The sequence below is a fragment of the Bos indicus x Bos taurus genome, chromosome 29, assembly GCF_003369695.1.
Source record: "Bos indicus x Bos taurus breed Angus x Brahman F1 hybrid chromosome 29, Bos_hybrid_MaternalHap_v2.0, whole genome shotgun sequence".
Classification (NCBI taxonomy): Eukaryota; Metazoa; Chordata; class Mammalia; order Artiodactyla; family Bovidae; genus Bos; species Bos indicus x Bos taurus.
This window is the reverse complement of record NC_040104.1, coordinates 748,561-774,984: the sequence shown is the minus strand read 5'-3', so window position 1 is coordinate 774,984 and position 26,424 is coordinate 748,561. Positions and strand designations below refer to the sequence as shown.

General features: G+C 62.5%; 1 protein-coding gene across 1 annotated transcript; it reads left to right on the top strand.

The window, feature by feature from the left end:
• On the top strand, positions 1-26,397 carry MUC6 (mucin 6, oligomeric mucus/gel-forming). Its single transcript, XM_027532950.1, has 36 exons — positions 1-58; positions 1,788-1,850; positions 2,235-2,475; positions 2,542-2,668; positions 2,898-2,988; positions 3,058-3,167; positions 3,346-3,553; positions 3,648-3,770; positions 4,078-4,198; positions 4,279-4,417; positions 4,505-4,609; positions 4,735-4,807; positions 4,894-5,031; positions 5,250-5,411; positions 5,486-5,580; positions 5,666-5,798; positions 6,023-6,272; positions 6,351-6,403; positions 6,495-6,604; positions 7,054-7,205; positions 7,362-7,503; positions 7,582-7,692; positions 8,018-8,203; positions 8,279-8,518; positions 8,760-8,916; positions 10,278-10,415; positions 10,594-10,705; positions 11,219-11,248; positions 11,583-11,774; positions 11,866-12,135; positions 13,506-14,035; positions 20,048-23,527; positions 24,779-24,828; positions 24,989-25,220; positions 25,315-25,417; positions 25,741-26,397. Exons 1-36 carry the CDS (start codon positions 1-3, stop codon positions 25,916-25,918), a joined length of 8,703 nt encoding a protein of 2,900 aa, XP_027388751.1. The 3' UTR covers positions 25,919-26,397.
• Positions 26,398-26,424: the final 27 nt, after the last annotated feature.

Sequence of the window (26,424 nt, the reverse complement as noted above, 5' to 3'; positions counted from 1 at the left end):
ATGCTCGGGCCTCGGCTGCTGCTGCTCCTCTCCTGCGGGGGGGCCCTGCTCGGCGCCGGTGAGTGGGGGCCATGGGCATCGGGGTGCCAGACCCCTCGGGGCCCCTCCACGTGGGAGCGTCTCCAGGCCTTCTCACCTCAGAGACCTGGCAGGAGGCAGGCGAGCCATGTGGACGCTGATGACCAGGAGACGACCGACAGGCCAGGGTGGCCTGTCCCTGCCCCATGGCTGCCCTGCTGGCCAAGGCCCACATGTCCACGCGAGTCGGGGGACAGGGGTCCCTCGGAACGCAGGCGGCGGGGCGGGGGACAGTGGTGGGGCCTCAGTGCCTGAAGCCTGGCACTGGCACTCCCCACCGGGCCCTGGGTCCTGAGAGGCCTCTGGGGTCCCCAGGGGCAGCCAGAGGGCGTGCAGGGGGCCTTGTGGGCACTGAAGTCAAAAGACTCAGGGAGAGAGCTGACTCCAGGGAGTCCTGGCTACTAATAGCAAGCCCGAGGGGGGCTCTGGGCCTCAGTTTCCCGGTCTGTAAAGTGGGGTGACACTCCCCTGTGTGATGATGTGAGGATCAAAGAAACGGGGGCTAGAAGGGCCGCCCCACCCAGTCTCACCTGTCAGGCCATGGGGACATGGGTCCCCCTCCTCCTCCTCCAGGACCCTCAGCCAAGCACCCCTCAGAAGGGGCCAGCCCAGAGGGGTCACCCCATGGCCAGCGGAAGCCCTTCCTGTTGGCTGACAGCAAGCACCAGGCCTGACCCAGAGCCCGGTCTCGAGCCAGGAGGAAGCCTACCTCCTCAGCTCCTGCCCCGCTGTGCCCCTTGGCAGCCCCAGGGCCCCTCTAACCTCAATGTGGAGCCAGGGAGAGGTGCCCGGCCCAGGGGCAGGCTGCGAGGCCAGTGGGCAGCCCTAGGCCCATTCCACCCCTCACCTCCCACGAAGCCCCTTCCGCACCCCCAGGCACCAGCTTTCTCACCAGGGGTGGCTCTGAGCACCCAGGACCCCTGCCCAGCCAAGACCACCTCCCTGGGCCCAATCCAGGCCCTGGGGACCCCCAGACCTGGGCCCAGAACCAGGGGGAGGGAGACGCCAGGAGCCTGCCAGGGTGGGTGTAGGACGCAGGGGCGGCGAGGGGCATGGCTTTGGAGCCGTGGGGGTTTGGGCTGCGGACACGGTGGGGCTGGGAGCGGGACAGGGTGTCTAAGCGCTGACCCCGCACTGGCCCCGGGGGAGGCGGGAGGGAGGCCCTGCCTTCCTGGACCAGAGGCTCCGACCTTGGGGTCTGGAGGCCGGGGACTCTGGGATGGAGGCCTCTGAGCGGGGCCCAGGCCGACCAGAACGGGCAGTGCAGGAAAGGCCGCCAAGCGTGCAGAAGGAACACCGTGTGTGCCAGGCCCACAGGGCCCGTCCAGGGTGGCACAGCCAACGTGACTCCAGGCGTTGTGGGGGCTGGTGGTGAGCTGAGAAGAGGTGCCAGGGGCACACCCGCGTGGTGGGTGCTGTAGGGGAGGAGGCCGAGTCACCACCCCTTGAGCCGGCTGGGGACCCCACGGCCATCAGTCAGGCGGGCCCGCTCCTGGTGCCACCCAGAGGGACGATGCGGGCAGCCACCATGCTGGGACTCGGGAGTCGGCGTGGCCAGGAACCCGCGCACCCTGAGGCAGGGGGCACAGCGGACCGGGGCAGAGACGGGACCCCGGGGCGCACTCAGATGACCCTGCCACCCACCAGCACTGGGACCTCACCCCCAGACGTGGGCGGCCACACGCTGATGGGGGGCCCTGTCCTCGCAGGTCTGGAGGACAGCTCCTCGGTGCCCCCAGGGCTCCACAGGGCGAAGGATCCCCCACAGCCAGATGAGGCTCACGGGCAGCCCTCCGTCCTGAGGAACTGCCCAGGGCACAGGGCCACGGCCCAGCTACAGGGCGAGTGTGGCCTGGAGTCTCCGCGAGGGGAGACCCCAGCCCACCCCTCCCCCAGGGGAGATGAGCTTCTCCTGCAGAGGGGGCCACGGGTCCTGCTGAGCGCGGGCTAAGCTGCTGCTTCACGTCCCAGAGCCCAGCCCCGACAGAGGCCCACACTCCCGTGAGGCAGACCCCAGCCCAGAGCTGGGTGGGCATGGGGATGCGGGCCTCTCCCCACCCACCCCCGGGGGGCGCCTGGAGACTGGGAGGGGCTCCAGACCCACTCTGCCAGCTGGGAGGACGCAGAACTCCAAGACCGCACGCTCTCTGCAGCTCCCGACGACAGGGGCCGGTGCTCCACGTGGGGGGCCGGCCACTTCTCCACCTTCGATGGCCACACGTACGACTTCTCGGGGACCTGCAACTACGTCTTTGCGGCCGTCTGCAAGGATGCCCCATCCACCTTCAGCGTCCAGCTACGGCGAGAGCCTGCTGGGAACATCTCCCGGATCATTGTGGAGCTGGGGGCCTCTGCGGTCACCGTGCAGGACACAGTCATCACCATCAAGGACGTGGGGTAGGCCGGAAAGCCGGGAGGGGCAGCTGGGGGCCGGGGGCGGCGCTGACCACAGCTGCCCTGCAGGGTGGTCAGCCTGCCCCACACCAGCAACGGGCTCCAGATCACACCCTTCGGACAGAGCGTGAGGCTGCTGGCCAAGCAGCTGGAAATGGAGCTGGTGGTCATGTGGGGTCCCGGTGCCCATCTCATGGTGAGGGCGTCAGCAGGGGGCGGGGGGCGGGCTGGGGAGCCTGGGCTTCCCAGGGGCTTGAGGACAAGCTAGTGAGAACGGGGATCCCAGTGAGGAGCTGGGCGGGCAGGCCTGGGTCCTCCCCTGTGAGGGGCCTCTGCGCCCCTGGAGCGGGTGTGAGTAGCTCCTGGGGGGCCCCGGGGCCCTGTGCCCCTCCCCGCCCACCCAACGGCAGTGCCCACCCCTGCAGGTGCTGGTGGAGAGGAAGTACATGGGCAAGATGTGCGGGCTGTGTGGGAACTTCGACGGCGAGAAGACCAACGAGTTTCTGAGCGAGAACGGTAGGTGAGGGCTGGCGGCCCCCGCTGTGGCCCGGCAACCGGGGTGCTGACCCCGCCCTGCCCCCCCAGGCCAACTGCTGGAGCCCCACAAGTACGCTGCCCTCCAGAAGCTGGATGACCCCAACGAGATCTGTGCCTATGAGGCCATCCCCAGCCCCCGGCTCCTGCAGGCAGAGCACGTGTGTGAGGCGGCGGGGCCGGGCTCCCGGGGTTGGAGGTGGGGGGCCTATCACCAGGGTGGGGCCAGCCCATGGGGTCTGACAGGGACCCAGGCCAGCAACACCCCAGCCTTGCAGGGCATGTGTGTGGTGGGGAACGTGCCTTGGCCCCCATGACCCTGCGTGGCCCTGTGTCCAGGCCCAGACCTGCCTGCAGCTGCTGACCCTGGTGGCGCCCGAGTGCACCGTGCCCCAGGAGCCCTTCCTGCTGAGCTGCCAGGCGGACATGGCCGCATGCGTGGAGCCCGGCCGGCGTAACTGCAGCTGCGCCACGCTGTCCGAGTACTCACGCCAGTGCAGCATGGCCGGCCAGCCCGTCAGCAGCTGGCGGGGCCTCGACCTCTGCTGTGAGTCCCGGGGAACGAGGAGAGGGCCAGGGCGGGTGGTGGGGGGTCAAGCTGGGGGCCGCAGGCCCCTCTCACAGGGCAGCTCGACCTGCAGCTGTGGGCCAGTGCCCGGCCAACCAGGTGTACCGCGAGTGCGGCGAGACCTGCGTGCAGACCTGCTCCAACCCGCAGCACAGCTGCTCCAGCTTCTGCACCTTCGGCTGCTTCTGCCCAGAAGGTGAGGGCATCACCCTCCCAGGACCCCCTAGCGGAGCCCAGAGCCGGGCCTCCATGCCCCCAACCCCAGGCTGGGAGCCAGGACCCGCGGCCCCAGACGCTCCACTGGGACTTGCCCCAGCGAAGGCTCTGCCTGCCCTGTGCACGTGCAGGTGCCCACCCTCAGGGAGCAGGGCGGTGGCAGGGCAGGGCCTGCCACCCATGGGGCAGCACTCAGGGAGGGGGTAGGGCCGAGGGGAAGGGCTCTCCCATGACCCCACAGGCGGGGCAGGGCCCAGCCGCAGCCCCAGGAAGCCCCTCTCCTGCAGGGATGGTTCTGGATGACATCTCGAAAAACCACAGCTGTGTTCCCGAGCCCCAGTGCCCCTGCATGCTCAGCGGGGTGGCTTATGCCCCCGGGGAGGTCACAACAGCCGCCTGCCAGACCTGGTGAGTGCCGGGCCGCGGGAGAGGGCGTGCAGGCCAGCGGGGGGTGCTGGGGAACGCTGGGTCACGCCTGCCACCCACAGCCGGTGCTCGGGGGGCCACTGGGAGTGTGAGGAGCGGCCCTGCCCACGGCGCTGTGCCCTGGAGGGCGGCTCCTTCGTCACCACGTTCGACGCCAGGCCCTTCCGCTTCCATGGCACCTGCACCTACGTCCTTGTGCAGGTAGGACACACCCCCACCAGGGGCCCCGCCACAGGCGGGGGGACACCGTGAGCGCCCTGGGGCCTGACCTGAGCCACCCTCCCCCAGAGCCCCCAGCTCCCTGACGGTGGCTCGCTCATGGCTGTGTTCGACAAGTCTGGGTACTCTCACTCGGAGACCTCCCTGGTTGCTGTCATCTACAAGTCCAGCAAGGTGAGGCCACCCTACCTGTGCCCCAGGCAGACACACCCCAGCTCCCGCTTCACCCTGCCTGGCCCACACGAGGTGGGGGCTTCCCCTGCTCCCGGCCCCCTGTAACTCAAGCCTCCTTCCCCCAGGACAAAATCGTGATTTCTCAGGATGAGGTGGTCACCAGCAACGGGGACACCAAGTGGCTGCCATACAAGACTCGTATGTCCCCAGCCCTACCCGGCACCCAGGGCCTCACTGAGCTGGGTCCCAAAGCAGGCCACCCGCTGAGGCTCCTGTCCCCTCAGGAAACATCACGGTCTTCAGGCAGACATCCACCCACCTTCAGATGGTCACCACCTTCGGGCTAGAGCTTGTGATCCAGCTGTGGCCCGTGTTCCAGCTGTACATCACCGTCGGGCCCCAGTTCAGAGGCCAGACCAGAGGTGAGTCCCACCCCAGTCTGCCCAGGGCTGGCCCAGACGCCCCTCCCTGCCCGGCCTGGCCACCCCAGAGGAGGAGGGCCCGGCAGAGCCTGGCGCTGACCCAGCCCATCCAGCACCACAGCTGGCCCTCCCAGTGTGGTTAGGGGAGGAGGGGGCCTCAGGGAGCGCAGGGCAGGACAGGAAGGAGCACAGGCCACCCACCCTCGCCACCGGCCCAGGGCTCTGCGGCAACTTCAACGGGGACACGACGGACGATTTCACCACGAGCATGGGCATCGCCGAGGGCACTGCCTCGCTCTTCGTGGACTCCTGGCGAGCAGGAAACTGCCCCGCTGCGCTGGAGCGTGAGATCGACCCCTGCTCCATGAGCCAGCTCAACAGTGAGTGCTGCCCAGGAGGGGCGGGGTGGGCGGGAGACCCCGGGCAGCTGATCCATGCCCGCCTGTCCCCCCAGAGGTGTGTGCGGAGACCCACTGCGCGGTGCTGGTGCAGAAGGGCACGGTGTTTGAGAACTGCCACGCCACCGTGGACCCCAAGCCCTTCTACAAGGTGGGTGGGGCCGTGGGCATGGAGAGGCCCCTGGGGAGACCCTCGGGGTTCCAGGAGGACGCTCATGGCCACTGTCTGCCCGCAGAGGTGCGTGTACCAGGCCTGCAACTACGAGGAGACATTCCCGCACATCTGCGCTGCCCTCGGTGACTACGCGCTGGCGTGCGCCTCACGGGGCGTCCTGCTGCAGGGCTGGAGGAGCAGCGTGGACAACTGCAGTGCGTGGGGGGGGCGGGACCTGTGTGGTGGGCTCAGCGGAGTGGGAGGGGCCTGTGTGGTGGGAGGGACTTGTGGCGGCGGGCAAAGTGGGGCTGGAGGTGTCTGCGGGGCTTGTGGGTGGGCGTGGCCTATGGGGGCGGGCACAGCAGGTGGGCGTGGCCTGCGAGGCGGGCACAGAGGGCGCCTCCCCAGGATCTGTCTCCTGTCCCCCGGACCCCCGCAGGCATTCCCTGCACAGGCAACCAGACGTTCAGCTACGACAGCCAGGCCTGTGACCACACGTGCCTGTCACTAACTGACCGCGAGGCCGAGTGCCACCCCAGCGCTGTGCCGGTGGACGGCTGCAACTGCCCCGAGGGCACCTACCTGAACCACAAGGCCGAGTGTGTGCGCAAGGCCCAGTGCCCCTGCCTCCTGGACAACCACGGGTTCATCCTGGCCGACCAGTCCACCATGGTCAACGGGGTCGTCTGGTGAGCAAGGGCTCCGGAGGGCAGCTGCCCGGCCTGCGGCCCTGCCGAGGCAGTGCTCACCCGGCTTCTCTCCCACAGCCACTGCATCAGTGGGCGGTTGAGCTGTCCAGTGCGGCCTCAGATGCTTTTGGGTATGTGGCTACGGCCAAGGCTGGCGGAGCTGGACTGCGGGGGCCTCGGCTCCTCTGTGTCCACCTCACCCCGGGCCCCTTGTCTCTGCAGCAACCTGCTCAGCCCCAAAGACCTTCCAGTCCTGCAGTCAGTCCTCGGAGGACAAGTTTGGGGCAGCCTGCGCCCCCACCTGTCAGATGCTGGCCACTGGCACCCCCTGTGTAAGGAGCGAGGGGCAAGGGTGCTCCTTGGTAGAGCAGAGCCCACTGCCTGAGGAAGCCGAGGATGCCCTGGGGCGGACACTCCCACAGTGGGCGTCCCACAGCTCCTTGGTCCATGAGAGGATTCCCACGGGCCCTTCAGGGACGGCAGGCCATGCTCCATCCCACCCACCCCATGATGCGTGTGACCGACGGCCTGGCCGCCAAGCGTGCTCCTCTGTGGGCTCCCCGAGGACTGAGGGCCCTGCTGCTTGGGAAGGGGCTAGAGCAGCCCAGCCGTGATGCCCCTAAGGGCGGGGCGGGGCAGCTTTGATAAGAGAAAGGCCCAGAGCAGGGTTTATGCAGGGAGAGGCCTGGGAAGAACACAGTAGGGGGCCTCAGAAGGGCCCAGGGCTCTAGTGGCCGCAAGTGGGGCTACCCTCCAGGGGCCACCGACCCTCCTCCCCCAGGTGCCCACGAAGTGTGAGCCCGGATGTGTCTGTGCCAAGGGGCTCTACGAGAATGCCAGCGGGCAGTGCGTGCCCCCCGAGGAGTGCCCATGCGAGTTTGCCGGCATCTCCTATCCCCGGGGTGCTGAGCTCCACACCGACTGTAAGAGCTGGTGAGCTGCAACCCCACCCGCAAACCCTGGTGGCCCAACTGTCGTCAGGTGCTTGGCGTTGGCAGGGGCCCCTCCTACCCACAAGGCCAAGGGTCCTGTGGGGCGCGTGTGCCCAGGTCATCCCCCGAACTCCAGGACACCCTGCTCCTCCCACAGCATCTGCTCAAACGGGACATGGTCCTGCCAGCAGAGCGCCCACTGCCCGTCCACCTGCAGCCTCTATGGGGAGGGCCACGTGGTCACCTTTGACGGGCAGCGCTTTGTGTTCGATGGCAATTGCGAGTACATCCTGGTCACGGTGAGTGCGCGCCAGGCCACGGGGCCAATGTGGGGCTGGGGGCCACGGGGCCGGCTCCTCAACACCCCTTCCCCACAGGACGGCTGCAATGCCAGTGACTCGCAGCCCACCTTCAAGATCCTGACAGAGAACGTCGTGTGCGCAAAGTCGGGTGCCACCTGCTCGAGGGCCATAAAGATCCTCCTGGGGGTAAGCAAGCGGGCAGCCTCCCCAACTGCCATGGGGCCCCAGAGCCTGGCCACTCAGGATCCTTGCTGACCTCTGCCCCTGACCTCCACGTCCACACCATGCTGGCAGTGTCCCCCAGAACTGGACAACGGTGCAGCGGGGAGGGGTCTCCCCCAAGCCTGACCCTCAGCCCTCAGCAGATTCCAGGGTGCCCTGGGACCTTCTCCCAACAAGGCTCTAGAGGGCAGGCCCCCAGGCCAGGAAAGCTCAGGCCAGGAGGGGGAAGACCCACAGCACTGAGCTGCTGCCCAGAGCGCAGGCAGCTGGTGACAGCTGCGCCCCCCAGGGCCTGTCCATCGTGCTGGCAGACGCCAACTACACGGTGAGCGGGGAGGACCCCGGCGTGCACTTCCGGGTCAAGGCTGGCTCCCTGCACCTGGTGCTGGACATCACCATCGGCAGCACGTACAACCTGACCCTCACCTGGAACAAGCACATGACCGTCTTCATCAAGGTCACCCGCGCCTCCCAGGTACTGCTGCCCACCCTGCGGCCTGGGGGTGTGGGGAGCCCCTGCCCGCCTGGCACCTGACACCGGCCCCCGCAGGATCCCCTCTGCGGCCTATGTGGCAACTACAATGGGAATATGAAAGACGACTTCCAGACACGCAGCAAGTACTTGGCATCCAGCGAGCTGGAGTTTGTGAACTCCTGGAAGGAGAGCCCACTGTGCGGCGACACCACCTTCGCGCTGGACCCCTGTAGCCTCAACACCTTCCGCCAATCTTGGGCCGAGCGCAAGTGCAGCATCATCAACAGCCAAACCTTCGCAGCCTGCCACGGCCAGGTGGGCCCCGCCCCGTCCGCCCTCGCCCCGCCCACCATGGCCAGGTGGGCCCCGCCCCGCCCACCACAGCCAGGTGGGCTCCGCCCCGTCCCGCCCTCGCCCCGCCCGCCCTTGCCCCTCCCCACCTGGTGGGCCCCGTCCCGCCCCATCGCTCCCGCGCCCCGCCCCGCCCACGCCAAGCGGTCTGGGCAGGTCAGTGGGGCCAGGCCAGGTCCCACCTGACCCCGAGGGGCGCCCACAGGTCTACCGCCTGCCCTACTACGAGGCCTGCGTGCAGGACACGTGTGCGTGCGACACTGGCGGGGACTGCGAGTGCCTATGTGATGCTGTGGCCGCCTACGCCAAGGCCTGCGTGGACAAGGGCGTGTGTGTGGACTGGCGGTCCCCTGACTTCTGCCGTGAGTCCTGCTCTGGCCCTCCAGCCTCTGCAGGGCCGTGGCTGAGCTGCCAGGCTGCGGCGCTTCTCCAGGATGGGCGGCAGGCCATGCCCAGGGAGGCCTTGCAGAGGGACCCTGATCCCTGAAGGGCACTGAGCCTGGCGGGCGGACCCTGAGCCCAGCAGAGGGACCCTGAGCCCGGGAGGACCCTGATCCCGGGGGGACCCTGAGCCCGTGGGGACCCTGAGCCCGTGGGGACCCTGAGCCCGGCGGGGGGACCCTGAGCCCGGCGGGGGGACCCTGAGCCCATGGGGACCCTGAGCCCGGGGGGACCCTGATCCCGGGGGGACCCTGAGCCCGTGGGGACCCTGAGCCCGGGGGGACCCTGAGCCCGTGGGGACCCTGATCCCGGGGGGACCCTGAGCCCGTGGGGACCCTGAGCCCGGGGGGACCCTGATCCCGGGGGGACCCTGATCCCGGGGGGACCCTAAGCCCGTGGGGACCCTGAGCCCGGGGGGACCCTGAGCCCATGGGGACCCTGAGCCCGGGAGGACCCTGATCCCGGGGGGACCCTAAGCCCGTGGGGACCCTGAGCCTGTGGGGACCCTGAGCCCAGGGGGACCCTGAGCCCGGCGGGGGGACCCTGAGCCCGGGGGGACCCTGAGCCCGTGGGGACCCTGAGCCCAGGGGGACCCTGAGCCCGGCGGGGGGACCCTGAGCCCGGGGGGACCCTAAGCCCGTGGGGACCCTGAGCCCGGGGGGACCCTGAGCCCGTGGGGACCCTGAGCCCAGGGGGACCCTGAGCCCAGGGGGACCCTGGGGACCCTGAGCCCAGGGGGACCCTGATCCCGGGGGGACCCTAAGCCCGTGGGGACCCTGAGCCTGTGGGGACCCTGAGCCCAGGGGGACCCTGAGCCCGGCGGGGGGACCCTGAGCCCGGGGGGACCCTGAGCCCGTGGGGACCCTGAGCCCAGGGGGACCCTGAGCCCGGCGGGGGGACCCTGAGCCCGGGGGGACCCTAAGCCCGTGGGGACCCTGAGCCCAGGGGGACCCTGAGCCCGGGGGGACCCTGAGCCCGTGGGGACCCTGAGCCTGTGGGGACCCTGAGCCCAGGGGGACCCTGAGCCCAGGGGGACCCTGGGGACCCTGAGCCCAGGGGGACCCTGAGCCCGGGGGGACCCTGATCCCGGGGGGACCCTAAGCCCGTGGGGACCCTGAGCCTGTGGGGACCCTGAGCCCGGCGGGGGGACCCTGAGCCCAGCGGGCGGACCCTGAGCCCAGCAGAGGGACCCTGATCCCGGGGGGACCCTGATCCTGGGGGGACCCTGAGCCCGGGGGGACCCTGAGCCCGGCTCCACCACTGATGGTGCCCCTCCCCGTAGCCGTGTACTGTGAGTTCTACAACACGCACACGCAGGTGGGTGGCGAGTTCCAGTACACCCAGGAGGCCAACTGCACGTGGCACTACCAGCCGTGCCTCTGCCCCGCGTCACCACAGAGCGTCCCTGACAACGTCGAAGGTCTGGGCGTGGGAGAGATGGGAGGAGGGCGGCCTGCAGCATTAGGACCACTGACAGGCGGGATGGGGAGCCAGATGGCAGGGAGCCTGACAGGCCCTCCGGGAGGGCTGAGGCCGGGGGAAGAGGGGCTTCCGGCTCGGGCATTGAGGTCTGGCCATTCTCTGCGTGCACCTCTCAGGTTGCTACAACTGCTCCCGGGATGAGTACTTCGATCACGACAAGGGGACGTGCATGCCATGCAGTAAGCTCAGCCCACTGCCCGCAAGCCCCCACCCCTCACAGAGCTCCCGGTGAGCCCCTGTGCACCCTGCTCCCTGGGACACAGCCAGACACCCAGGGAAAAGGGTCAGCCCTTGCTTCCCTGCACCAAACACCCACTCTCCTGGCCTCTGAGAGTATGGGTGCACCAAACACCCACTCTCCCAGCCTCTGAGAGTGTGGATGCACCAAACACCCACTCTCCCGGCCCTGGTCGCAGGGCATACCCAGGCCTGCTGAGGAGTGTGGGTTCAGGGCAGGGACCTCCCCTGGGTTCAGCAACAGGCAGCTGGGGGGCACTGACCATCACCTGCAGCGACCCTGGGGCAGCATCCGGCCGGCCCTGCCAGTCCCCTCCAGGCCCATCCATGCCGACATGGGGAGTGGGGGAAGGATGGGAAGCAGGAGTCCCGACACTTCCATGGCAGCTCCAACCCCTGGGTTCCTGACAACCCCTGGGACACAACCGAAGGCTCTGCAGGGCCTCCCTGGGTGGGGGGCAGGGGGCGGGAGGGCAGCGCTCCTGACCAGCCCCCTTCTTGCAGTGCCGGTGCCCAGCACGCCAGCGCCAACAGGTGATTGCACACACGAGTGGGATCGTGGTGATGCGGGCTCTTCCCCGGCTCTCCCGGCTCTACTCCACGGGACGGCCCAGGAGGCCAGCCTCTGTCTGTCCACCGGGGCAGCAGCCGGGCACACGGGTGTCGGGGGCAGGTGCACCTGGGCCAGCCCTGGGGGAAGGAGCCAGACGGGAAGGGCGGGCAGGCCCCAACGCCCGGCCACTGAGCACCGCGGGGCCGCCTGCCCAGCAAAGGAGGCTCAGAGGCCCAGCAGGGAAGAGGGCTCCTCCTCAAGGGCGTGCGGGGGCAGCTGCCGACTCCACAGCAGCAGCACGCGTGTCCCCCACAGGCTCGCCTGCCACAGAAACCACGCCGGCCACGGCCACGGCCAGCACCGCGCTGATCCCCAGCACTGGGCTCGGCTCCCCAACAACACCCACGGGGCCCATGCAGACGCCCAGCCTCCCAGCCACGGCTTCTTCATCCACACAGGCAGGGACAGCCCCGACCACCCGGACACAACCAACGGTCTCCTCGGAGGGTAAGGCCCAGGCAGAGGCCCAACAGTGTGTGAGGAAGCACCCGGGGTGTGTGGGTGGGGCTGAAGGGGACACCAGGCACCGTCCCTGCAGAGTCACCTTGGAGCACCTCTGCTGTCACCACCCGGGCCACATCTGCACCGGTCCCCACAGCCACGCAAAGGTCCACAGCCACGGGCCCTCCCGTGACCTGGGCCACCACGCGGCCCACGGGGCCCTCCCTCAGCACCGCCACGCAGTCCACAGCTCGGGCCACGGTGCGCACCACAGCAGCCTCGCCAAGCCTGGCAACATCAGGGACCGCCACAGGGAATGCCTCACCAAGCCTGGCAACGTCGGGGACTGCCACAGGGAACCCCGCAAGTAAGCATGCCACCATTGTCTGTCCCTGCAGAGAGGCCTCCACGGGGCAGCCCTGGTGCCCAGCCTGAGCCTCTGGGCCACAGGGAAGAGAGCGGCCTTGGGCGGCCCCTATGACCATGGGTCTAAGATGGGGGCGGCCCTCCCAGCTCATTACACTCCTCTCTATACATCTCCCAGACCACCAGACCCAAGCAGCCTTCCCCCATGGCCACCCTCACTGAGGGATCCACAGGCCTCAGGGTGCAAGGGCTCCAAAAGGCCCCTGAGCCACGCACAGGCCCCAGCTCGGGGGCAGGGCCACCAACTTCCCATTCCCCTGAGAGCAGGAGGGAAGAGGAAGCACCTGCCTGAGGCCGGGGCAGAGGAGCCCACCCTGAGAGTAGGGCTGCTAGGGAGGGACCCCAAAACCCACTGCAGACATTCAGGATGCAACAAGGGCCCACAGACAATGCCGGGACAGGGGGCTGGGAGAGGAACCAGAGTCATCCAGAAAGCTGCTGGACACCCCGCAGGCACACTAGAGCCACAGGTGTGGAGGCTGATGTGGAAGGCGTGGGCGACCCCAAAGCAGGGTACGAGGGGGAGGGAGTGAAATGACGCCCTGCTTTCAACAGCATCCTCAACACATCGATGGACCCCCGAAACCCCCATCAGCCAGGAGACACAGCGCACGGAGCCCCCACGACCGCCAGAGGGCACCACAGGGCCCAGCACAGCACACACGGGCCTGAGACCAACGGCCCCCACCACTGGGGCCGAGGGCAGCGCCAGCCCCAACACACCGGCTCCTCCCTCCACGGCCATGCCCATCACCCACTCCAGCACCACCCTTCCACTCCCTGTCCCCACCACACCCCAGACATCAACTCCACCCACAACCACCACACCCACAGCCACACCCACAGCCACACCACTGACAGAGACCACCACACCCACAGTCACAGCCTACCCAACCCCAACACCTCCAGAGACCCTTCCTGTCCACGTGTCAACATCGGCCACCTCCTCAGTGACTCCAACCTCTCACCAGGTTATCACCCCGACCGAGTCCCACACAACCTTCTCCACCACAAAGACAACTGGCACCCCTTCTCTATCAACACACACCCCTGTCACAGAGACAGTGCTCACACCCACAGCCACACCACTGACTACCACCACCACACCTACAGTCACACCACTGACAACCACCACAGGGACCACCACACCCACAGCCACAGCACTGACAACCACCACCACAGGGACCACGACACCCACAGCCACACCACAGACAACCACCACCACAGGGACCTCCAAACCCACAGCCACGCCACTGACAGAGACCACCACACCCACAGCCACACCACTTACAGAGACCACCACACCCACAGCCACACCACTGACAGAAACCACATCCACAGCCACACCAATGACAAAGACCACATCCACAGCCACACCACTGACAGAGACGACCACAGAAACCACCACAGTCACACCACTGACAGAGACCACCACACCCACAGCCACACCACTGAGAGATACCACCACAGAAACCACCACCACCACACCACTGACAGAGATCACCACACCCACAGCCACACCACTGACAAAGACCACCACACCCACAGTCACATCACTGACAGAGACCACCACATCCACAGTCACATCACTGACAACAACCACAACAGAGACCACCACACCCACAGCCACACTACTGACAAAGACCACCACACCCACCACCACACCACTGACAGAGACCACCACATCCACTGTCACATCACTGACAAAGACCACCACAAAAACCACTACACCCACAGTCACACCACTGACAGAAACCACCACATCCACACCACAGACAGAGACCACCACACCCACAGCCACACCACTGACAAAGACCACCACAAAAACCACTACACCCACAGTGACATCACTGACAGAGACCACAACAGAGACCACCACACCCACAGTCACACCACTGACAAAGACTACCACACCCACACCACTGACAGAAACCACCACACCCACACCACAGACAGAGACCACCACACCCACAGCCACACCACTGACAAAGACCACCACACCCACAGCCACACCACTGACAGAAACCACCACATCCACAGTCACATCACTGACAAAGACCACCACAAAAACCACTACACCCACAGCCACACCACTGACAGGGACCACCACACCCACAGCCACACCACTGACAGAGACCACAACAGAAACCACCACACCCACAGGCACACCACTGACAAAGACCACCACAAAAACCACTACACCCACAGTCACACCACTGACAGGGACCACCACACCCACAGCCACACCACTGACAGAGACCACAACAGAAACCACCACACCCACACGCACACCACTGACAAAGACCACCACAAAAACCACTACACCCACAGTCACACAACTGACAGAGACTATAACAGAGACCACCACACCCACAGGCACACCACTGACAAAGACCACCACAGAAACCACCACACCCACAGGAACACCACTGACAACCACCACCATACCCACAGTCACACCACTGACAGAGACTACAATAGAGAGCACCACACCCACAGACACACCACTGACAGAAACCACAACATCCACACCACTGACAAAGATCACCACACCCACAGTCACACCACTGACAAAGACCACCACACCCACAGCCACACCACTGACAAAGACCACAACAGAGACCACCACACCCACACCACTGACAAAGACCACCACAAAACCACTACACCCACAATCACACCACTGATAGAAACCACCACAGCCACACCACTCACAGAAACCAGCACACCCACAATCACACCACTGACAAAGACCACAACAGAGACCACCACACCCACCCCACTGACAAAGACCACCACAAAAACCACTACACCCACAATCACACCACTGACAGAAACCACCACAGAAACCAGCACAGCCACACCACTGACAGAGACCATCATATCCACAGTCACACCACTGACAAAGACCACAACAGAGACCACCACACCCACAGCCACACCACTGACAAAGACCACCACACCCACAGCCACACCACTGACAGAAACCACCACATCCACAGTCACATCACTGACAAAGACCACCACAAAAACCACTACACCCACAGTCACACCACTGACAAATACCACAACAGAGACCACCACACCCACAGAAACACCACTGACAGAAACCACAACATCCACACCACTGACAAAGACCACCACACCCACAGCCACACCACTGACAAAGACCACCACAAAAACCACTACACCCACAGTGACATCACTGACAGAGACCACAACAGAGACCACCACACCCACAGTCACACCACTGACAAAGACTACCACACCCACACCACTGACAGAAACCACCACACCCACACCACAGACAGAGACCACCACACCCACAGCCACACCACTGACAAAGACCACCACACCCACAGCCACACCACTGACAGAAACCACCACATCCACAGTCACATCACTGACAAAGACCACCACAAAAACCACTACACCCACAGCCACACCACTGACAGGGACCACCACACCCACAGCCACACCACTGACAGAGACCACAACAGAAACCACCACACCCACAGGCACACCACTGACAAAGACCACCACAAAAACCACTACACCCACAGTCACACAACTGACAGAGACTATAACAGAGACCACCACACCCACAGTTACACCACTGACAGAAACCACCACATCCACAGTCACATCACTGACAAAGACCACCACAAAAACCACTACACCCACAGCCACACCACTGACAGAGACCACAACAGAAACCACCACACCCACAGCTACACCACTGACAAAGACCACCACACCCACAGTCACACCACTGACAAATACCACAACAGAGACCACCACACCCACAGAAACACCACTGACAGAAACCACAACATCCACACCACTGACAAAGACCACCACACCCACAGCCACACCACGGACCAAGACAACAGGAGAAACTACCATATCCACTGTCACACCAGTGACAAAGACCACCACAAAAACCACTACACCCACAGTGACATCACTGACAGAGACTACAACAGAGACCACCACACCCACAGTCACACCACTGACAAAGACTACCACACCCACACCACTGACAGAAACCACCACACCCACACCACAGACAGAGACCACCACACCCACAGCCACACCACTGACAAAGACCACCACACCCACAGCCACACCACTGACAGAAACCACCACATCCACAGTCACATCACTGACAAAGACCACCACAAAAACCACTACACCCACAGCCACACCACTGACAGGGACCACCACACCCACAGCCACACCACTGACAGAGACCACAACAGAAACCACCACACCCACAGGCACACCACTGACAAAGACCACCACAGAAACCACCACACCCACAGGAACACCACTGACAGAAACCACAACATCCACACCACTGACAAAGACCACCATACCCACAGCCACACCACTGACAAAGACCACCACAAAAACCACTACACCCACAGTGACATCACTGACAGAGACTACAACAGAGACAACCACACCCACAGTCACACTATGGACCAAGACAACCAGAGAAACCACCACACCCACAGCCACACCACTGACAAAGACCACCACACCCACAGCCACACCACTGACAGAGACCACCACACCCACAGTCACACCACTGACAAAGACCACAACAGAGACCACCACACCCACACCACTGACAAAGACCACCACAGAGACCACCACACCCACAGTCACACCACTGACAAAGACTACCACACCCACACCACTGACAGAAACCACCACACCCACACCACAGACAGAGACCACCACACCCACAGCCACACCACTGACAAAGACCACCACACCCACAGCCACACCACTGACAGAAACCACCACATCCACAGTCACATCACTGACAAAGACCACCACAAAAACCACTACACCCACAGCCACACCACTGACAGAAACCACCACATCCACAGTCACATCACTGACAAAGACCACCACAAAAACCACTACACCCACAGCCACACCACTGACAGGGACCACCACACCCACAGCCACACCACTGACAGAGACCACAACAGAAACCACCACACCCACAGGCACACCACTGACAAAGACCACCACAGAAACCACTACACCCACAGTCACACAACTGACAGAGACTATAACAGAGACCACCACACCCACAGGCACACCACTGACAGAAACCACCACATCCACAGTCACATCACTGACAAAGACCACCACAAAAACCACTACACCCACAGCCACACCACTGACAGAGACCACAACAGAAACCACCACACCCACAGGCACACCACTGACAAAGACCACCACAGAAACCACCACACCCACAGGAACACCACTGACAACCACCACCATACCCACAGTCACACCACTGACAGAGACTACAATAGAGAGCACCACACCCACAGACACACCACTGACAGAAACCACAACATCCACACCACTGACAAAGATCACCACACCCACAGTCACACCACTGACAAAGACCACCACACCCACAGCCACACCACTGACAAAGACCACAACAGAGACCACCACACCCACACCACTGACAAAGACCACCACAAAAACCACTACACCCACAGTGACATCACTGACAGAGACCACAACAGAGACCACCACACCCACAGCCACACCACTGACAAAGACCACCACACCCACAGCCACACCACTGACAGAAACCACCACATCCACAGTCACATCACTGACAAAGACCACCACAAAAACCACTACACCCACAGCCACACCACTGACAGGGACCACCACACCCACAGCCACACCACTGACAGAGACCACAACAGAAACCACCACACCCACAGGCACACCACTGACAAAGACCACCACAGAAACCACCACACCCACAGGAACACCACTGACAGAAACCACAACATCCACACCACTGACAAAGACCACCATACCCACAGCCACACCACTGACAAAGACCACCACAAAAACCACTACACCCACAGTGACATCACTGACAGAGACTACAACAGAGACAACCACACCCACAGTCACACTATGGACCAAGACAACCAGAGAAACCACCACATCCACAGTCACACCACTGACAAAGACCACCACACCCACAGCCACACCACTGACAGAGACCACCACACCCACAGTCACACCACTGACAAAGACCACAACAGAGACCACCACACCCACACCACTGACAAAGACCACCACAAAAACCACCACAGTCACACCACTGACAAAGACCACAACAGAAACCACCACACCCACAGCCACAACACTGACGGAGACCACCATAGAAACCACTACACCCACAGTCACACCACTGACAGAGACCACCACAGAAACCACTACACCCACAGTCACATCACTGACGGAGACCACCATAGAAACCACTACACCCACAGTCACACCACTGACAGAGACCACCACAGAAACCACTACACCCACAGTCACATCACTGACAGAGACCACCACAGAAACCAGCACAGCCACACCAATGACAGAGACCACCACACCCACAGCCACACCACTGACAATGACCACAACAGAGACCACCACACCCATACCACTGACAAAGACCACCACAGAAACCACCACATCCACAGTCACACCACTGACAGAGACCACAACAGAAACCACCACACCAACAGGCACACCACTGACAACCACCACCATACCCACACCCACACCACTGACAGAGACCACCACACCCACAGCCACACCACTGACAAAGACAACCAGAGAAACTACCACATCCACAGCCACTCCACTGACAGAGACCACCACACCCACAGCCACACCACTGACAAAGACAACCAGAAAAACTACCACATCCACAGCCACTCCACTGACAGAGACCAGCACAAAAACCACTACACCCACAGTCACACCACTGACAGAGACCACCACACCCACAGTCACACCACTGACAAAGACAACAGAGACCACCACACCCACAGACACACCACTGACAAAGACCACCACAAAAACCACTACACCCACAATCACACCACTGACAGAAACCACCACAGAAACCAGCACAGCCACACCACTGACAGAGACCACCACATTCACAGCCATACCACTGACAAAGACTACAACACAAACCACCACAGTCACAGCCACTCCACTGACAAAGACCACAACAGAGACCACCACACCCACACCACTGACAAAGACCACCACAAAAACCACCACAGTCACACCACTGACAAAGACCACAACAGAAACCACCACACCCACACCACTGACAGAGACCACCACACCCACAGTCACACCACTGACAAAGACCACCAAATCCCCAGCCACACCACTGACAACCACAATAGAAACCACCACAGTCACAGCCACTCCAGTGACAAAGACCACAACAGAGACCAGCACACCACTGACAAAGACCACCACACCCACAGCCACACCACTGACAACCACAACAGAAACCACCACACCCACAGCCACACCACTGACAATGACCACAACAGAAACCACCACACCCACACCACTGACAAAGACCACCACACCCACAGACACACCACTGACAGAGACCACAACAGAGACCACCACACCCACACCACTGACAGAGACCACCACACCCACAGACACACCACTGACAAAGACCACAACAGAAACCACCACACCCACAGCCACACCACTGACAATGACCACAACAGAGACCACCACACCCACACCACTGACAAAGACCACCACAGAAACCACCACACCTACACCACTGACAGAGACCACCACACCCACAGTCACACCACTGACAGAGACCACCACAGAAACCACTACACCCACAGTCACACCACTGACAGAGACCACCACAGAAACCACTACACCCACAGTCACACCACTGACAGAGACCACCACACCCACAGCCACACCACTGACAGAGACCACAACAGAGACCACCACACCCACAGCCACACCACTGACAATGACCACAACAGAGACCACCACACCCACACCACTGACAAAGACCAACACAGAAACCACCACACCCACAGTCACACCACTGACAGAGACCACCATAGAAACCACTACACCCACAGGCACATCACTGACAGAGACCACCACAGAAACCACTACACCCACAGTCACACCACTGACAGAGACCACCACAGAAACCACTACACCCACAGTCACATCACTGACAGAGACCACCACAGAAACCAGCACAGCCACACCAATGACAGAGACCACCACACCCACAGCCACACCACTGACAATGACCACAACAGAGACCACCACACCCGTACCACTGACAAAGACCACCATAGAAACCACCACACCAACAGGCACACCACTGACAACCACCACCATACCCACACCCAAACCACTGACAGAGACCACCACACCCACAGCCACACCACTGACAAAGACAACCAGAAAAACTACCACATCCACAGCCACACCACTGACAGAGACCACCACACCCACAGGCACACCACTGACAAAGACAACCAGAAAAACTACCACATCCACAGCCACTCCACTGACAGAGACCACCACACCCACAGGCACACCACTGACAAAGACAACCAGAAAAACTACCACATCCACAGCCACTCCACTGACAGAGACCAGCACAAAAACCACTACACCCACAGTCACACCACTGACAGAGACCACCACAGAAACCACTACACCCACAGTCACACCACTGACAGAGACCACAACAGAGACCACCACACCCACAGCCACACCACTGACAAAGACAACCAGAAAAACTACCACATCCACAGCCACTCCACTGACAGAGACCACCACACCCACAGGCACACCACTGACAAAGACAACCAGAAAAACTACCACATCCACAGCCACTCCACTGACAGAGACCAGCACAAAAACCACTACACCCACAGTCACACCACTGACAGAGACCACCACAGAAACCACTACACCCACAGTCACACCACTGACAGAGACCACAACAGAGACCACCACACCCACAGCCACACCACTGACAAAGACAACCAGAAAAACTACCACATCCACAGCCACTCCACTGACAGAGACCACCACACCCACAGGCACACCACTGACAAAGACAACCAGAAAAACTACCACATCCACAGCCACACCACTGACAATGACCACCACAGAGACCACCACACCCACACCACTGACAAAGACCACCACAGAAACCACCACACCCACACCACTGACAGAGACCTCCACACCCACAGACACACCACTGACAATGACCACAACAGAGATCACACCCACAGCCACACCACTGACAATGACCACAACAGAGATCACACCCACAGCCATACCACTGACAGAGACCACCACACCCACAGACAGACCACTGACAGAAACCACCACACCCACAGTCACACCACTGACAAAGACCAGCACACCCACAGCCACACCACTGACAAAGACTACCACAGAACCCACCACAGCCCCACCACTGACAAAGACCACCACAGACACCACTACAGCCACACCACTGACAAAGACCATCACACCCACAGGCACACCACTGACAACCACCACAGCAGAAACCACCACACCCAGAGCTACACCACTGACAGAGACCACCACAGAGACCACCACAGTCACACCACTGACAAAGACCACCACAGAGACCACCACAGCCACACCACTGACAAAGACTACCACAGAACCCACCACAGCCCCACCACTGACAAAGACCACCACAGACACCACTACAGCCACACCACTGACAAAGACCATCACACCCACAGGCACACCACTGACAACCACCACAGCAGAAACCACCACACCCAGAGCCACACCACTGACAGAGACCACCACACCCACAGTCACACCACTGACAAAGACCACAACAGAAACCACTACAGCCACACCACTGACAGAAACCACCACACCCACAGCCACACCACTGATAGAGACCACCACACCCACAGCCACACCACTGACAAAGACCACAACAGAAACCACTACAGCCACACCACTGACAAAGACCACCATAGGGTCCACCACACCTATAGCCACACCACTGACAAAGACCACCACAGAGACCACTACATCCACAGCCACACCACGGACAAAGACCACTGCACCTACAGTCCCACCACTGACAAAGACCACAACAGGGACCACTCAAGCCCAAAACTTGGTCAGCACAATAACAACCTCCACAGCCCCAATATCACATTCTACTTCAACCATCCTCCCTGTAAGCACTTCTCCACTGCTCAGTACTATCTCCCTTCCATCTACCAGTAGAGGCACTGGAACACCCGTGACACACACAACAGCTGCCCCCACTGGGCCACACACTCCATTCACCACTCACTCCAGTGCCACCTTTTCTGTCCACACCACCTCTCACACAACAGTTCTGCCAACAGGAACATCCTTCCGGACCACCACCACCCATTCCACCCCATCACATCCAGAGACCCTTCCCATCCATGTGTCAACATCTGTGACTTCAACCTCTCACCAAGTCATCACCCCAACTGAGTCCCATGCTACCTACTCCACCACAAAGCCTACTGGCACCCCAACGCCATTGACACACGTCCCGGTCACATCCACGGCACCCACATCCATATCCCCACTGCTGACAACAACAATAGGGAGCACCACACCCACAACCCTGCCACTCACAAAGACCACAACAGGGACCACACAAACCCAGAGCTCAGTCAGCACAGCACCACTACAAAGCTCTAGCTTCAGCTCTCCATTGTCTTCTCCAGCTTCTCTGAACCCAAGCCAAAGTCCTTTAACCACTTCTGTTTCTGTGTCGACTCTTCCCCATTACCCCTCTTCTTCCACTGTCCCAATCCCCTCCTCCTTGCCCACTGTTTCCTCTCCTCCTCCTCACGGGTCCTCGAACACCTCTCCTTTGATATCGTCTTCCCCTTCCCCTTCTGCAGTCTCCACTTCACACAGCATCCCAAGCGTCAGCTCAGCTCCACACAGTCCCTCGCCCTCTGCACCTCTGACCATGTCACAAACAGCGTCCCTGCCAACCAGCCCCCCTTCCCCAGCCGCCTCCACACCCATCAGGGCCTCCCTGTCACCTCCATCAGCTCCCACCCTGTCCCCTGCCCCCACTGTTAGTACGGTCATCCTGTCTACACCCCGGACCACGGTCAGCAGTCCCACTTCCTCTGTCCCATCCTCTCAGTCCACCACCGCCCAGTCCACCTCTCTCACCACCCAAACCCCCACCCACGGCCTCCTGTCTTCTACACTGGGGGTGACAGCCGTCCCAAGTTCTCCAGCCACCAACCTCACCACCAGACAGCCGAGTACCACCAGGCTGCAGACTACTGTGTTCCTAGCCAGCTCCATCACTGCACACGGAAGCTCCTCCCTCCCCACCACCAGGTCTGTGTCCACTGAGAGCCAGTCCATCTCCTCTCTCGTCACATCTCTTCCCAGCTCTGCAGGTGAGTGACAGCTCTGCAGCCACCTCATGACCCACGGGGCACACTTCTCAGCCTTGTCTGTGTGTTCTGGACAACACTCTGGGCCACTCCCATTGGATCCCCGCCTTTTCTTGTCCCCTCACACCTCCTGATGACCCTGTGGGTGCTGCCTCTCCCCCAACCTCTGCTGCACCCCATCACGCCTTGCCCACACCCACAGAGGCTGGTCCGGCTCTCACAGCAAGTGTATGTTTCTCCCCTCTAAAGCTATCACTTGCCCTGCCTAGGGACGGTCGGGCAGCACAGGACCACGAGCAGACTTGGGGTCATGCACAACCAGCTGGAGCTGCAGCCGCAGCCTCTGGCCAGCCCTGGCGTGCCACCCCAGGTCTCCAAGCTCTGGTGCTTCAGCCATGTCCTGGGGGTGTCTGGAAGGACAGGGCCACAGCTCCCCCACCCCCTCTCCATCCTGCCCTCTGCTGTATGCTGCTCACATGTCCTCTGGGCCTCTCCTCGGCCTTTCTTGGCCAGGTCAGTGAACTCCAGCCTGGCCAGCCTCACCCAGGTTACAGAAAGCACACACACAGCTCACTTCAGGTGCTTGCCAGGGGCTGAACTGGAACTAGTGGCTGGGGTGCCCAGGCCTCAGTGCTGCAGGTGCCTCCAGCTCTGCTCTGCCTTCCTGCTCGAGACCTGCCCGAGCCCCCTGTCCTCCAGGGATGCCTCTCCCTTGCATGGCATGCCTCTCCCTTGCATGGCATGCATCCCCAGGCTTCCCACAGTGGGACACCTGCCACTGCAGGATGGCACTGACAGGCAGCCTGCTCTCTTGAGGGACGAGGACCAGGGAGAGGCTGCCTGTCGAGGAGGAGACCAGAGTGTGGGGTGAGAGCAGGAGCAGGAGATGGAGCAGAGGAGGGCTGGGGCAATGGGAACCATAGGGACGCACCCCGAGCTCTGTCCCTACCAAGCCTCTCACCTCACCTCCAGTGGAAAAGCAAGGCAGGCAAGGCTTGAAGCCACAGGCAGGCCTCGCATGGGGGCAGGTGGGAAGGTGAGAGCCACTGTGCAGTCTTCCCTTTTTCACTGAAGTCCCACACTGGCAGTTCTCTGACGGGCACCCAAGCCTGTCCACTGCAATGGATGCAGGGCAGAGCTCACAGCCGGGTCCACATCCAGCCTGCCCCCAGTAGCACAGACCGCTGCAGGGAGTTCGTGCGATACCATCTGTTCCCATGGGGTACACTGACACCTACCCCATCCCTCTCACAGGTACTGAGACCAGCAGATCAGAGACAGCTCCGCCCACAGGTTGGTGCTGGGCCGGGAGGGAAGGTGGCGAGGGAGGCTGGGGGCTGAGCATGGCTCCACCAGGGCCAGGGCTGGAATCGGCCTCACCCTCTGAGAAACCCTCGACCTTAAGGGACATCCAATGCAGCCAGTTTTCAGTAAGAAAAAACACAACGAGAGACTTAACGTTAGGCTTTGTTTCTACACAAAGCTGTGAGGTCTGACCTTGGTGGGGCTCAGACAAGGGGAGATGGCCCGGGCCCCAGGGTGGGGACCCAGGAGAGACACCACTGTGGGCAGGTGCCCAAGTGGCCCCGTTCAGATCATCTAAGCAGTCAGGCAGCTGGCAGCCTTCCCTCGGCGGAGCCAGCACCACCCACTGTGCCGCAGAACAAGGGGTTAAAAACCCCCGTCCTAGAGCCAGGTACGTCAGCTCCTGCTCTCGAGGGGGCCAGGTGCGGAGCCCCCAGAGGCCACGCCCCGGGGTTGCTGTCTGACGCCTGCCTCTCCACGCCCAGGGGCCTGCAGCGTGAAGGTGTCTGAGGAAGAAGTCACTTACCAGGGGTGCACGGCCAACATCACAGTGACCCACTGCGAGGGTGTGTGCACCTCCTCGGCCAGGTGAGCCATCGGCCCTGTGCAGCACCTGTCCGGGTCCTGGGCTGGGAGCCCGCCCTGCCCAACAGAGGCACTTCTCACAGAAGCTAGGGAAGATCCACCGAGAGCTCCCAGCCCCAGCAGCGTGCCGCCCCGTCAGGTCACCCTGGCCCCCACACACACACCTGTCTGCGCCACACCTGCTGGGAGCAGGGGAGCTCAGAAACGGGAGCCAGCCCCTGCCTGAAGGCCCAGGCTGGGATCCTGGCGCCCACCTCTCCAAGGGCCCGGGAGGGGCACCCTGAGGCAGCTGCCCTGACGCACGCTCCACCACTGCTCCTCTGCAGCTTCAACACCAACACCATGCAAGTGGCCACCACCTGCAGCTGCTGCCACCCCGTCAGCTCCTACGAGGAGCAGCTCGTGCTGCCCTGCACGGACCCTGCGGTGCGGGGGCAGCAGCTGGTGCTCACGGTGCAAGTGTTCAGCAGCTGTGCGTGCCGCCGCCGGCGCTGCGGAGACTAGAGCTGCATCCACAAAACCGCCCCGACGCGCTGGGCCCCGCAGCCCCTCCCGAGGCATAGCCGCGGCCTCCGAGAGCCTCCGAGGGGGCTCGCCTGGGCCCCCAGAGAGAAAGGAGGTGCAGGTGGGCTTCTGCAGACCCGACTGGACCCAGCAGGCTGCACTGGACTGGCTGGCCTCCGGGGCCACACAGGGCACTGCCTGCACGCCCACGGCTCGTGCACACAGCCTCCAGGCCTGCTGGGACCAGGACCCGGGGTGAGAGCAGCAAGGAAGGCCGTCCAGAACGGGCTCCTGGGAGGCCGGGCCCCCGAGCAGAGGATCGGGGAGAGACACAGGTCACGGCGCACAGAGGGAAGCAAAGGGGGAGGAGCACCCCAGCTGCCTGCCGACAAAGCTCACCCTGGGGAGGGGGCACCAGGCGCTGTGCCCCACAGCCCCGGTGAACGGGTGACAAATAAACGCACTGGTCAAAGCACGAAGGCTCACGAAGACTCCTGCTGGCTCCC